At 40.3% G+C, this 14,916-nt stretch overlaps 1 protein-coding gene across 2 annotated transcripts in view; it reads right to left on the bottom strand.

Moving 5' to 3' along the window:
- Positions 1 to 14,916, bottom strand: part of LOC103544320 (urea transporter 2) — a 193,556-nt gene that overhangs the window by 43,631 nt on the left and 135,009 nt on the right. For both annotated transcript variants that reach the window (XM_070627585.1, XM_070627584.1), the window contains 3 exons: positions 6,096 to 6,276; positions 4,932 to 5,121; positions 421 to 549 (listed from right to left, as the gene is read on the bottom strand). In XM_070627585.1, the coding sequence (XP_070483686.1) occupies positions 421 to 549; positions 4,932 to 5,121; positions 6,096 to 6,276 (500 nt within the window). The remainder of the gene's footprint in view (positions 1 to 420; positions 550 to 4,931; positions 5,122 to 6,095; positions 6,277 to 14,916) is intronic.

Genomic DNA, 14,916 nt, shown 5'->3' with positions numbered 1-14,916 from the left:
CATCAAACACTTTTACAGATATGACCTGGGGCAAGTTACTGAACCTCTGCAGGCCTTGGTCTTCCCTTCTGGAAACTGGGGACAATAATAACCCTACCTTGTTAAGCACTGTACCTGGCATGGAGGAAATACTCAATAAATGTTAGCCTTTATTATGAGGCTTATCAATTAAGGAAGATTATCAGCACAATTAAAAAAAATGTGGTCCTTGGCTGCTTTAAAGGGGCCCTGTTATTCCAAATTTGAAAGTGATCCCCTTTGTTGCAATGGAACTCTTGGATTTTCATAGTGTCTTGTGAGACAGATCAGTCTGACTATAAAGACACTGGGACCCATGACAGTGCATGTCCCCACCCAGTGTAAGACGCAAGCACCTCAGGGCCCTGTGGGTCTGTGGGCAGAGAGAATGAGGCAACTCACCAGGCCATGGCTGTGAAGGTCACAGGAAGCAGAAGCCACCAGTAATAGTCTAACTTCTGGGAGAACACAGCTATCAGCATTCCTACCAACATCCCGTTGTACCCATGGAGTCCTGAGGCAATCGCGGACCTGGGGGTGACAGACAGTCACTTTACCTTTGAATTTGGTGGTGCTCATTGATCCCCTCCTTCCTGGTACTCACAGGAAATAGACAGCTTATTTGACGAATGCTGGGTAGTCATGAGGCTGGCAGCACCTTTCTAGATCACACACACACATCTGATTACCCTTGATGGTCTAGAATTAATTATACACTTTTGCTTTCTCCATGTCTAACCTCTCCTTTGCTTCTCAGAGGAGTCTCAGACTGCTAGGTATAGATGGAAATCTAATAGAAATCTGAAGTTGTGTGTGTGTGTGTGTGTGTAAGTGTGCATGTGTGAAAGAGACTGAGAGGAGGGGAGGAAGGGAGGAAGGAAGCGGAAGGAGGAGGCAGACAGAGAGTGTGTTCTGGCTGCATTATGTGCAGCCCTCTGTAATCGCTGCACTTTAGCTCTCTCTCCCTCTGATGTCTGCCCAGCATGGACGAGCTGAGTCAGCTGTGGATGCGCAGCTGCCCCTCCCCTCAGTACAGCAGGGGGCCGCCCAGAGGCGTGGCGGGATCCAAGCTTGAGTCTGTGGCCTCTTTCCGTTTCATCAGGGAAGCCTTTGTGCACCTAAACTTCTCTCCCTGCTCCTAATAAACCTTGCCCTTGGCCTTTCCAATAGCTCTGCTGGCTGTGGGGAGAGAGGAGTGAGATGAAGGAGGGACTGGGCAAGTCCAACTGCAAGGCCCCTGCCGGAGAATGAACTTTGTGTTCTGTGGTCTATCCTCCTGCCCTTGACTGTACGTTGCATGGGCTGAAGCTTGTCCATTTGACATCAGTGTGACAAGGGTCAACAGCGTCTGGTGCATGGAAGGTGCTGGGTGAGGGGTTGTTGAATGAATGTGTGTGCATATTAAATATTATCACGTACTCACTGTTCTTGCAAGGTAGAGGCAACAGGATCATGGGTGCCCTGTGATGGAGGAAGGGAGCTCTGGCTAGAGGAGGGTTCCTGCCGAGGAGAGGCCATGACTTAGATCTGGAGTGTGGGGATGTTTCACCTCTGGAGTGACCAGGAGGTCAGCTCACCTGGATGAGGGAGAGTGGGAGGCGGGGAGAGGGTGGGAGAGACAGAGTCTCCACATGGTTTCCGACAAGAAAAGCTGAGCACGGGGCACTTGTGAGAAGACGCTTGTACTGGGCTCAGGACAAGCTGGTCTTCAGCTGTTCCGGAGGCCAGGAAGGTATGGGGCAGCTTGAGACAGGCACGGGGCTGAGAGGGAACAGGGTCTGCGGGGAAGACCGCTGAGGTTCAGAATCTCCTCAGGACTAGAGTAACTACCTGAGGAGCAGAAACTCGTGTTTTGGGAAAATCATTATTTTTAAGTGGTTTGCATTTTCTGTATATTTTCCCATTGTGTTCGGTGTTAGAATTTAGTACCTTTTTGGTTTTAATAGAAGCTGCTTCAGGTGAACTGAGCAAAGACAGTCGGTCCATCCTGGGGAGGCCCTGCAGCCCCAGTGGCTGGGTGTAACAGGGGTACAGGGTTCAAAATGAGGGAACCCAGGGGAGGTGAAATTAGGGGGACGTCTAAGGGCTGCTCCACGGTTGCCCCTTCCGTGGAGAGTCCCCTCTCAGGATTCTTCTCTTCCAAAACTTTGGTAGCTTCTGGGCTTGGCTATCAAAAGGAAACTCATGACCTTACATCTCTGCCCTGGCCAACAAAAATAGAAAATTAGGTTCAACCCGATACCTAGAAAATCTTCATCAGGACCACCTTCCGTTAGGACACTGAAGTATCAGTGTTGTTGACCTTGAGTTACTATCTGTAAAGTCCAGTCTTTGGGCTAGTGGGGTGGGGTTGGGCTACTAGGGGTAGGGATGGAGAATGAGGGAGTGCTGGAGGGGGAGTGGGAGTGGGGGAGTAGGAGGGGCAGAGGTTATGACTAAGATATGCAGCCGTGTCAGTGGTTTGTTGGCGATAGTGGTGAAGTCGGGGCTCCTTGGAAGAACGTGTGTGTATGAATGTTGTATAGGGTGCCTAGAGTTTTGAGCCTGTGATGTAGAACATGGTACTGATCTATCAGGACTGAAGCTTGAATCTTTTCTGGGCACCATGGTGGAATATGGAACATGTGAAATGGACTCCCTGTCCTGAACATGCTTAGAACCTAGCCAGGGAGAGAAGACTCAGAAAGCAATTAGAGAATCATCCAGTACAGTACTGAGTATGTTCTGTGGTTGTTCAGAGAGAAAGGAGGCATCAGAGTGCACTGGGGCATTCTGGGGTGGCTCCCTGGAGGAGGAGGGATTTGAAGGAATGGTAGGATTAGACAGGCAGAAGCAAAAGTGCTGAGTGTGATGCTGAGTGGTAGGTGGGGTGGGGCCCATCAGAGAAGGCTTTGGAAGCCAAGCTGAGGGGTTGGGTTTTTATTTGATGCATATTTGTCTTGAATTCTTAATCAGGATGTTTGGAAGGATTAGGCAGGCATGCTGTGCATCTCCCTAGTAAAACTGAAGTCTGTGAAGCGACTGTTTGAAGGGCTTGGCAAGTTTACTAGTAGATTATGGTCGGGCGGAAAATCAGAGAATCAGACTGTCAGCGTGGGAGGGAACTTGGCTCACTGAAGGTGAGGACAAGGGGGCCGAGGGGGGAAGGGCTTGCCTGAGGTCTCAAAGCTAAGGAGTCAGAGGGCTGGACAGAGTTCACCCCAGGTGAGTTTTAGCAAATAGCGATGAAGCAGTAAGACTAGAGTTGATCCTGTGAGGGGGACCAGTTCTATGCCAGCTGCCCATGAGACTGTAGGTAAGGGGAGCAAGGAGTGGGGAACCCACTGGTTGAAACAGAGACACAAAATCCTGGCTAGAGCCCATTTTTCATCTCACCCACCAGACCTGCACCCGAAAGAATTCAGCTTCTCATCCATCTGACCTTGAATGGCCTCCCAGCTTGCTAGAATCAAAGTGGTCCACCAAGGCCTCCTTAGAGATGCATGAACAGCTTCTCATAGAGACAAGGTGACACACGGATTTACCTCGATGGGATCTGGGAAGGTCAGGGGGGCCTGGAGGAAGTGCAACGCTGGTTACAGCACAACCAACTCTAATTACGCCTAGTGCTCTGGGCTCACCAAGGGGCCTCTGGCCGCACTGGCCACTCCATCCGTGTACAAGGAGAGCACTGACCTTCAGCCTAGAAGATGTAGGTCATGGGTCTGAACTTGAGCCCTGCCACTCCCTGGCTGTGGCACCGTGGGTGAGCACCTTACCCCTCCCAGTCTCTTTTCTCTCCCTTGTAAAATGTAGACCCTATTATTTTCACTGTCTGCTTTGTGAAGTGGCAGTAAGAATTACGTGAAACAAGGCACAATGGTGCTTTCCAATCTTCTCATAATAACCCACAGTAAGGAGGGAATATATTTTATAGTATGCCCCAGTTCTCTCTCTCTTTCTCACACACACACACCCCTATATGAATGAAACAAAAATTTCACAAAATAATATTTACTTTTACTACACATGAATTACTCTAATCTGTTTTATTTTATTCTATTGTTTTAATTTTTTTAAAATGCTGTTGGTAATTAATTCATGACCCACAAATGGGTTGCAACCCCCAAATTGAAAAACACTAAGAATATGGGCATTCCCAAACTTCTCTGAGCATCAAAAGCACCTGGGAGGATCTTGTTAAAAACACCTCCTCCCAGATCCGCTGAATGAGACTATCCCAGGGAGGGAGGGGTGCATGGGGCTGGGAAACTATATTTCTTAACCATCACCCCAGGTGATCAGTTCTGGCCACCAGGAAAATTTTGGAACCGTTGGAATAATACACAGCACAGTCTGAAGAAATGGTCAACTTCTATGAAACGCTAGTTGTTATTGTCACTGGACTGTGGGAGAGCTGGCCCCTCCCCCGGGCCTGCCTCCTTGCCTCCCAGAGCTCAGGTTTGTTCCCTTTCCTCCATGCGGCCTCCCACACTACCCTCCTCTCTCCCATATCTCATGTTTCTAGCTCAAAGACATCCCTCTGTAATCTTCCCAACAGTTAGTGATCTGCCCTCTCTGAACTCCCATTGTATATTGTCTTGTATCATTCTGAGACATTTTTTGCTTGTTAGTCTCATCTCCCTCGACTACATGGTAGGCTCCATGAGGGAAGAACAACTTAAGTGTTCCTCTACACCTGCCTCAGAAGGAGTGTTTCCAGAAGGCTCTACAGTCAAATGGAGCCTGGTGCTATCACTTGTTGTGAGCATAGAAGTAGTTTAATTCTCTAAGGACCTCCAGTGACCTATTCAAAGTCCGTACTCAGGAGTCTTTGGGCTGGTTCGTAGGATGAGGTTGGCTGATCACTCAAGTAAATGTCTCTCCACCTGTCTGCCCCAAGATCCCAAGACTCCTCATACAGAGGGACCCACCTGTCTTGGCTCAAGGTGAGGGCAGTTAAGGTCGAGACCACGGTCCCCAGACACCCAGCAATCGTCCACCAGGGATTCTGGATCAGGAGTCCAATGAAGATGATGAGCCCGCTGAGAGGGTTGTTGACCAACATCACCTGAGCAGTCCCCCTCAGGACCCAGTCTACAAACTGGAGGGCCAAGGACTTATCTGAAAGAGACAGGCAGAGCCATCAGCAGGATCCAGCCTGCGCTTCCCTGCTGGGCCAGTGGTTGGTGTGGCAACCAAGGCAAACAAGGATGCAGGAACCAACTCATTTCTCCTCATTCAGCCTGGCGCCCAGCCCAAATCTCTGAGTGGCCCAGCAATTAGTCCTCAGTGGGTGTTAGTTTTTGCCATACAGATTGAGACACCATGCCTAGACCAATTTAACGCCGTTCCAGCCATTGGCTTGGTTGGCTAGGAAGCCCCAGGGGCATTCCAGGGGAAATTTATTAGTCCAAGGGAAGAGGTGAGGAGGGAAGGAAACTCTCTTTTTGTGTAGTGCTGTATGACTCAATTGAGGGCTGGTATCTGAGAAGTAAAGAAAGCAGTCTGGAGAAAGGAAGCTGAGAAAGAAATGATTTTAGCCCAGCTGTGAAATAAGTCAGGACCCGGGGGGAAGCCATACATTCTGCCTCGTTCTCTGGTTTAGTTTCCAGGATAACCTATACAGGTGGGGGGCGAGTGGAGGTGGCCAGAGTAGGGGTGTTTGTTGGAGCATTTAGTTTAGGGAACACAAGAGAAAGAATTAGTTAAAAGGAAAGAACCCTGGAACACTGGGGAGTGCGATGCCAATATTTTCTTGGCAGATAATAAATGGCTGTGGAACAAGTGGAGGAATGACCATTCAGCTTATTTGGGAAATGGTTTATATGTTGCTAATGTGATTGTCCTATAGCTATGGCATGTGGAAGTCAAGAATTTGCAAACAACCCAAATCAGTGAAATTCATTGAATTCTGAAACTGGGAATTCCAGGTTAGCAGAGTACATTATGCCCACTGGAGTCAACACAGAGCTGGAACACCCCAACTGGGAAAGCCCTCATCATGGGTGAGTGAGGCAGCAGCTTCCTCAGTCCAAGCCAGAGGGAGGGCCGTCTCTTTGGCTGGCCTGCTTCTTCTTCCCCAGGCATTTGCCTACCTTTCAGCCAGCTCCTGTACTCCTTCATCTCACCAGTGATGCAGCCCACTGCTTGGAAGAGGCTGATGCCCTCCTGGCCTGCAAAGCCCCGATCGGCTGCCTCTCTTTCTCTCCTTTTGTTCTTTTCATTGGATTTTTCAATTTTCACAATGTGGCTATCTTCATTGGATGGTCGGAGATTCTTTCAGGAGAGGTCATGACAAAATGTCAATTAATATAGCTTTTTGAGAGCAGAGGTATTTGGGGATAAGGAAGGTTATTAGGTTTTTTGATAAAGATAAAGGGTCATAAGACACATATCTATTGTCTAATGCTGTTCCGAGTGCCCTACACAGGCCTGCTCTTCCCAGGACAACTCCACATTCTTCACAGAAGGGTTTCTTAGACTTTTGTGTCACATATCCATTTTGGCAGCTTCGTAAGCCTGTGGACTTCTTTCCAGAGTAATCTTTGTAAGTGAATAAAGTAAATAAGATTACAAAGAAAACCAATTATATTGAAAAGTAGTTACCACAATATTTTAAAAAACTTTAATATACATATTGGCGTGTAGACCCAATAGCAATTATAATTTCAAAGTAGCAATAAGTGAATATGTAGGGCCTCCTCACCCCAACTCAGGACAACTCTATAGAGCCATCCAAGCTCCAGAACTCACCATCAGATCACCTAAGGCCTTTATTATGACTGCATCACAGCCCAACTTCTCCATCTGCCTAATCCTGCCACTTTTATTCCTCTACAAGTATTGACCCCAAGGGCATACACCAGTAAACTTCTTAAATGCAAATTTCCATTTCAAAGTCAACTTTTTAGGGGAACCCAATCTGTGATAATGACAAAAATCTCAGGTACTACTAATATGGCTGTTGTTCATTGTCTATATTTATAATTGAAGTAAATGCTAAAGTTCACCGGAGGTTAGTGAAATAAAGATAAATTATTTTCCCCATGTAAGTTCATACCCCCTTCATTTCTATCAATGGACACTTTAGTCAGGACTCCTTGCTTTAAAGCTGTCCTGTCCAATTAGTAGCCAATAGAACGTGTGGCCATTGAGCACTTGGAATGTGGCTAGAGAATTAATTAGTGAATTAATGAGTTAAGATGTGCTCTAAGTGGATATTGAGGACTTAGTATGAAAAGACAATGTAAAATAGCTCAATGATATTTTATATTGCTTACATATTGAAATTATAATATTATATATTTTATATGAATTAATCTAAATAAAACATATTATTAAAATTCATTTCACCTACTTCCTTTTACTTTTTTAAAACATTGTTAATAGAAAATTTTAACTCAGATATGTGGTTCACACTATATTTCTATTGCACACTGCTAGTCTACGGATTTCTCCAACCTCCTCCCTGCATCAAAACTTAAATGTTTTGAGGATGTCAGTGAAAATGATGGAGTAATGACCTCCCCAAATTTTCTCTTCTGTAAAAGCAATGAGAGCACTGGAAAAAATTGTGCCTGAGGCGGTAGACAACAGTTGGGGAAAACAATAGGCTAATAAAAAAGCTTAAAAGGAAAAACTGGGGAATGAGATATCCAAAGGGGGCTTTAAAAAGCTTGGACATATTCCCATGAATCTAGAAGACTTCATGCATGCACAGGGCTGGCATATGCCCAGGATGATGTGGATGCTCAAGAAAGACCTGAGAAGTCCCTAAGTGCTCACCTCTGGCTGAGTTTGAATCTTTAGGCAAGCAGGAAGTAAAGACTAAGGTGGAGTTGGAAACTGCGTGGTTGAGTGTAGAAGATATTCTCCACAATGCACACAGATCTCCTTAACAAAGACTGAGAGGCTTATCAATTCCAGGCATCTAAGGAAATCTCTGTCTAATCATTAGCTCACCACCAAGCTAACTAAGCAGAGATTTCAGTGGCTACAAATGACATTCAATACAGAATTAGTTCTGAAAGGCCATTAAACAAACAAACAAGCAAGCAACAGCAAAGCCTAGGGAGAAGGAAGAATCTTATTTCCAGAGTTGCCACATTATGTTATTTAAAACACCCAATTTTCAACAAATAATTATGAGATATGCAAAGAACATTATATAGAACAACGGAAATAAAGAAGTCAATATAAACTGTCCTTGAGGAAGCCAAGACATTGGAGTTATTAGACAAAGGCTTTAAATCACCTTAAATATGATCAAGGACTAAAAGAAAACCATGTCTAAAGAACTAAAGGAAAGTATGAAAATAACATCTCACCAAATAGGGAATACAAATAGAGAGGAAGTTATAAAAAACAAACAAATAGAAATTCTGAAATTGAAAAGTACAATAATGGAAACAAGAAACTTGCTAGAGGGGATCAACAGAGGATTAGAACAGTCTGAAGAAAGAATCAGAAAACTTAAAGATAAGTCAATTGAGATTATCTAGTCTGAGGAACAGAAAGAGAACAAAATGATGAAAAAATGAACATAGCCTCATAGACCTATGGGACACCATCAAGTGTATCACCATATGCTTAATGGAAATTATATAAGGGCAGGAGAGAGAAAAGGGCAGAAAATATTTGAAAAATAATGGCTGAAAATTTCCAAAATTCAAAAGAGAGAATGAGGACAGTCTAAGGGACCTATGGAACAACATCAAGTGTACTAACATCCATATTATAGGTGTCCCAGAAGAAGAAGAGAGAGACAAAGGAATAGAAAACCTATTTGAAAAACTAATAGCTGAAAACTTTCTTAACCTAAGGAAGAAAACAGGCTTCCATGTACAGGAAGCACAGAGAGCACCAAACAAGATAAACCCAAAGAGGCCCACACCAAGTCACATATAATTAAAATATCAAGAATTAAAGATAAAGAGAGAAAATCCTAAAAGCCACAAGAGAAAGGCAATAAGTTAGATACAAAGGAAACCCCATAAGGCTATCAGCTGACTTCTCAGCAGAACCTTACAGGCCAGAAGGGAGTGGCATGATATATTTAAATTGCTGATAGAAAAAAACCTATAGCCAAGAATACTGTACCCGACAAGGTTAACATTCAGTGTGGAAGGAAAGGTAAAGAGTTTCCCAGACAAGCGAAAACTAAAGGAGATTGTCACGAAGAAACCAGCCTCACAAGAAATTTTAAAAGGACTTATTTAAGTGGAAAAGAGAAGACTTCAAATAGGAATAAGAAAATTATATTACGAAAAGCAATGAGATCACTGGTAAAGGCAAATATACAATAAAGGTAGCAGATCAACCATCTATGAAGCTAACATGAAGGTCAAAAGGTGAAAGTACTAAAATTATCTATTTCCATTATATGAGGGCAATAGATACAAATGCACAAAAAAGAGGTTAGATATGATATCAAAAACATAAAATGTGGGAGGAGAGGAGTAAAAGGGTAAGGCTTTTACCAAGAGGTCAAATTAAAGAGACCATCAATTTAATATAATCTGCTTTATATGTAGGTTATTATATATGAACCTCACGGCAATCACAAACCAGAAACTTATAATAAATACACAAAAAATTAAGAGAAAGGAATCCAAAAGTAATACTAAAGAAAGCCATTAAACCACAAGGGAAGAGAGCAAGAGAAGAAGAAAAGAACAGAGAAGAACTACTAAAACACCCAGAAAAAAATAACAAAATGGCAATAAGTACATTCTTATCAGTAGCTACTTTAAATGTCAATGGATTAAATGCTCCAATCAAAAGACATAGGGTGGCCGATTGGATAAAAAAACAAGACTCCTATATATGCTGCATACGAAAGACACACTTCAAACCTAAAGACACTAACAAACTGAAAGTGAAAGGATGGAAAAAGATACTCCATGCAAATGACAAAGAAAAGAAAGCTGAGGTAACAATATTTATATCAGACAAAATAGACTGTAAAACAAAAACCGTAACAAGAGACAAAGAAGGGAACTACATAATGATGAAATGAACAATCCAACAAGAGGATATAACTCTTGTAAATATCTATGCACCCAACATAGGGGCACCTAAATGTATAAACCAATTATTAATAAACATAAAAGGAGAAATACACGGCAACACAATAATAGTAGGGAACGTTAACACTCCACTTACACCAGTGGATAGATCATCCAAACAGAAGATAAATAAAGAAACATTAGCCTTAAATGACACATTAGACCAGATAGACTTAGTAGATATATATAGAACAGTCCATCCAAAATCTGCAGAATACAGATTCTTTTCAAATACACATGGAACATTCTCCAGGACAGATCACATATTAGGTCACAAAACAAGTCTCAATTAATTTAAGAAGACTGAAATAATACCAAGCATCCTTTCTGACCACAATGGTATGAAACTAGAAATCAACTACAGAAAGAAAATCCGAGAAGCCACCAATATGTGGAGATTAAACAAGATGCTACTCCATAATGCTGTGTCAATGGAGAAGTCAAAGGAGAAATAAAAAAATACACGGAGACAAATGAAAATGAAAATATGACATGCCAAAATGTATGGGATACAGCAAAAGTGATTCTAAGAGGCAATGTTATAGCAGTACAGGCATGCCTAAACAAATAAGAAAAATCTCAAATAAGCAATCTAACAGTGCACCTAAAGGAATTGGAAAAAGAAGGACAAACAAAGCTGCAAATCAGTAGAAGGATGGAAATAATAAAAATCAGAGCAGAAATAAATGAAATAGAGACTATGAAAAAAATAGAAAAACATCAGTGAAACTAAGAGCTGGTTCTCTGAAAAGATAAACAAAATTGACAAACCTTTAGCTAGACTCACCAATAAAACAAGAGAGAAGGCTCAAATAAATAAAATCAGAAATAAAGAGGAGAAATTACAATGGACACCCCAAAAGACAAAAGATTATAAGAGAATACTACAAAAAGCTATACACCAACAAACTGGATAATCTAGAAGAAAGGGATAAATTCTTAGAAACATACAACCTTCCAAAACTGAATCAAGAAGAAATAGAGAATTTGAATAGACCAATCACCTGTAAGGAAATTGAAACAGTAATCAAAAACCTCCTCCAAAATAGAAGTCCAGGACCAGATGGCTTCCCTGGTGAATTCTACCAAACATTCAAAGAAGACTTAATACCTATCCTTCTCAAACTCTTCTAAAAATTTGAAAAAGAGGGGAAGCTCCCTAACTCATTCTATGAAGCCAAAATTACCCTGATACCAAAACTAGACAAGGACAATACAAAAAAAGAAAATTATAGGTCAATATCACTGATGAACATAGATGCAAAAACCCTCAACAAAATATTAGAAAATAAAATACAATTCATTAAAAAGATCATCTACCATGATCAAGTGAGATTTATTCCAGGGATGCAGGGATGGTTCAACATCTGCAAATCAATCAACATGATACATCACATTAACAAAATGAAGAATAAAAATCACATGATCATCTCAAATAGATGCAGAGAAAGAATTTGATAAGATACAGCATCCATTTATGACAAAAACTTTGAATAAAATGGGTGTAGGAGAAAAGTACCTCAACATAATAAAGACCATATATGACAAACCCTCAGCTAACATCATTCTCAATGGAGAAAAACTGAAAGATATCCCTCTAAGAACAGGAACCAAACAAGAATGCCCACTTTCACCACTCTTATTTAACATAGTATTGGAAGTCCTAGCCAGTGCAATTAGACCAGAAAAAGAAATAAAAAGGATCCAAATTGGAAAGGAAGAAGTGAAACTGTCACTATTTGCAGATGATGTGATTTTATAAATAGGAAACCCCAAGGAATCCATCAAAAAACTTTTAGAAATAATAAATGAATATGGTAAAGTTGCAGAATACAAAATCATCATACAAAAATCAGTTGCATTTCTATACACTAACAATGAAGTGATAGAAAGAGAAACTAAAAGTACAATTCTATTTACAATTGCAACAAAAAGAAGAAAATACCTAGGAATAAACTTAACCAAAGAGGTGAAAGACTTGTATACTGAAAACTATAAAACATTGTTGAAAGACATAGAAGACACAAAAAAATGGAAAGATATTCTGTGCTCTTGGAATGGAAGAATTAACATAGTTAAAATGTCCATATTTCTTAAAGCAATCTACAGATTCAATGTAATCCCTATAAATGTTGCAATGACATTTTTCACAGAAACAGAACAAAGAATCCTAAAATTTATATGGAACAATGCAAGACCCCAATAGCCAAAGGAATCCTGAGAAAAAAGAACAAAGCTGGAGGTTTCACACTTCCTGATTTCAAAATATACTACAAAGCTATAATCAAAACAGCATGGTACTGGCACAAAAATAGCCACACAGATCAGTGCAACAGAACTGAGGGCCCAGACATAAACTCACACATCTATGGAACAGCTAACTTTTGACAAGGGAGCCAAGAACACACAATGGAGAAAAGAAAGTCTCTTCAATAAATAGTCTTGTGTAAACTGGACAATCGCATGCAAAAGAATGATAGCAGACCATTATCTTACACCATACACAAAAATAAACTCAAAATGGATTAAAGACTTGAATGTTAGACCTGAAACCATTAAACTTCCAGAAGAAAACATAGACAGCACAATCTTCAACATCAGTCTTAGCAGTATATTTTCAAATACCATGTCTATCTGGGTAAGGGCAACAATAAAAAGAATAAGCAGATGCAACTACCTCAAACTAAAAAGCTGCACAGCAAAGGAAACCATCAACAAAATGAAAGGACAACCCACCAATTAGGAGAAGATATTTGCAAACCATATATCTGATAAGGGGTTAATATCTAAAATATATAAAGAACTCATACATCTCAACAACAAAAAAACTAACATCTCAATTAAAAAATGAGCAAAAATTCTGAACAGACATTTCTTCAAAGAAGATATGCAGATGGCCAAAAGGCACATTTAAAGATGTTCAATAACACTAACTATCATGGAAAGGCAAATCAAAACTACAATGAGCTATCACCTCACAACTGTGAGAATGGCTATAATTAACAAGACAGGAAACAACAAGCGTTGGAAAGGATGTGGAGAAAAGGGAACTCTCATACACTGCTGATGGGACTGCAAACTTTGGCAACCACTATGGAAAATAGTATGGAGGTTCCTCAAAAAATTAAGAATAGAACTAACAAACAATCCAGCTATTCCACTGTTGGGTATTTATCCAAAGAATGTGAAAAGACGAATGTGTAAAGATATACCACCCCTATGTTAATTGCAGCATTGTTCATAATAGCCAAGACTTGGAAGCAACCTAGGTGCCCATCATGGGATGAATGGATAAAGAATACGTGGTATATATACACAATGGAATACTCCTCAGCCATAAACAATGATGGAATCTGGCCATTTCTGGCAACATGGATGGAACTTGAGGGTATTATGCTAAGCAAAATAAGTCAGATGGAGAAAGTAAAATACCATAATATCTCAGTCACAAGTAGAAGATGAAAACAACAACAAACAATCATACAGAGACAGATATTGGACTGGTGCTTACCAGAGAGAAGGGGGAGGGAGGGAGACGATTAGGCACATGTGTGTGGTGATGGATTGGAATTAGTCTTTGGGTGGTGAACATGATGTAATCTACATAGAAATTGAAATATAATGATGTATAACCAAAATTTATATAATGTTATAAGCCAGTGTTACCAAAATCAAAAATAAATAAAAATAAAAAGAAACTAACCCCCTACTTTCTATTTAAATATACAAATAGATTGTAAAGATTGGAAAAGGTATATTATGCAAACAGTAACCTCCCCACCCCCCAAAAGAAAGCTGGAGTGGCTATACTAAGAAGAACAAAATAGACTTTAAGAAAAAAATTACTATAGAATAGGAGAGACAATTTATAATAAAAAAAGATCAATCCATTAAGAAGATATACCACTTATAATCACATATTTGCCTAGCAACAAATATGTGCCTCAAAATATATGAAACAGAAACTGGCAGAATTGAAGGGAGAAAAAGACAATTCAACAATAATAATTGGAAACTTCCATACTCAACTTTCAAAAATGGATAGAATAACTAGACAGAAGATCAACAAGGAAATAGAAGACTTGAACAACATTATAAACCAACCAGATCTAGTAGATATTTATAGACCACTCCATCCAACAATGGCAGAATACACATTCTTTTCTAGTGCATATGGAACCTTCTGTAATATAGACCGTATATTAGACCATAAAATAATTTAAAAAATTTACTGGTAAAAAGTATCAGTAAATTTAAATGGACTGAAATCATACAAAGTATGTTCTCTGACCACAATAGAGTGAAATTAGAAATCAAAAACAGAAGGGAAACTTGGGAAATATGAGAAAATTAAACACACTCCTAAATAATCAATGGATCATATTGGAAATTAGAAGAGAAATTAGAAAGTACTTTGAAATGAATGAAAACAAAAACACAACATACCAAAACTTATGGGATACAGCTAAAGCAGTGCTGAGGGGAAAGTTTATAGGTGTAAATGCCTATGCTAAAGAAAAGAGAAATAACTCAAATCAACAACTTAACCTTTCACTTTAAGATAATAAAAAAAACCACAGCAAATTAAACCCAAAGCGAATAGAAGGAAGGAAATATAAAGATTAAAGTGGAATAAAATGAAATAGAGAATAGAAAAACAATAGAGAACATCAATGAAACTAAAAGTTGGTTCTTTGAAAAGATCAAAATTGAGAAACTTTTAGCTGGATTGGCCAAGAAGAAAAAAAGAGAACATTGAAATTACTAGAATCAGAAATGAAAGGGGAGACATTACTACCAGCCTTAAAGAAATAAAAAAGACTATAAGGAAAGGGATTATAAGGAAATG

This window comes from Equus przewalskii, chromosome 7, assembly GCF_037783145.1.
Source record: "Equus przewalskii isolate Varuska chromosome 7, EquPr2, whole genome shotgun sequence".
Classification (NCBI taxonomy): Eukaryota; Metazoa; Chordata; class Mammalia; order Perissodactyla; family Equidae; genus Equus; species Equus przewalskii.
Note: the sequence above shows the minus strand (reverse complement) of the source record. Positions and strands in the feature narration are given on the sequence as shown.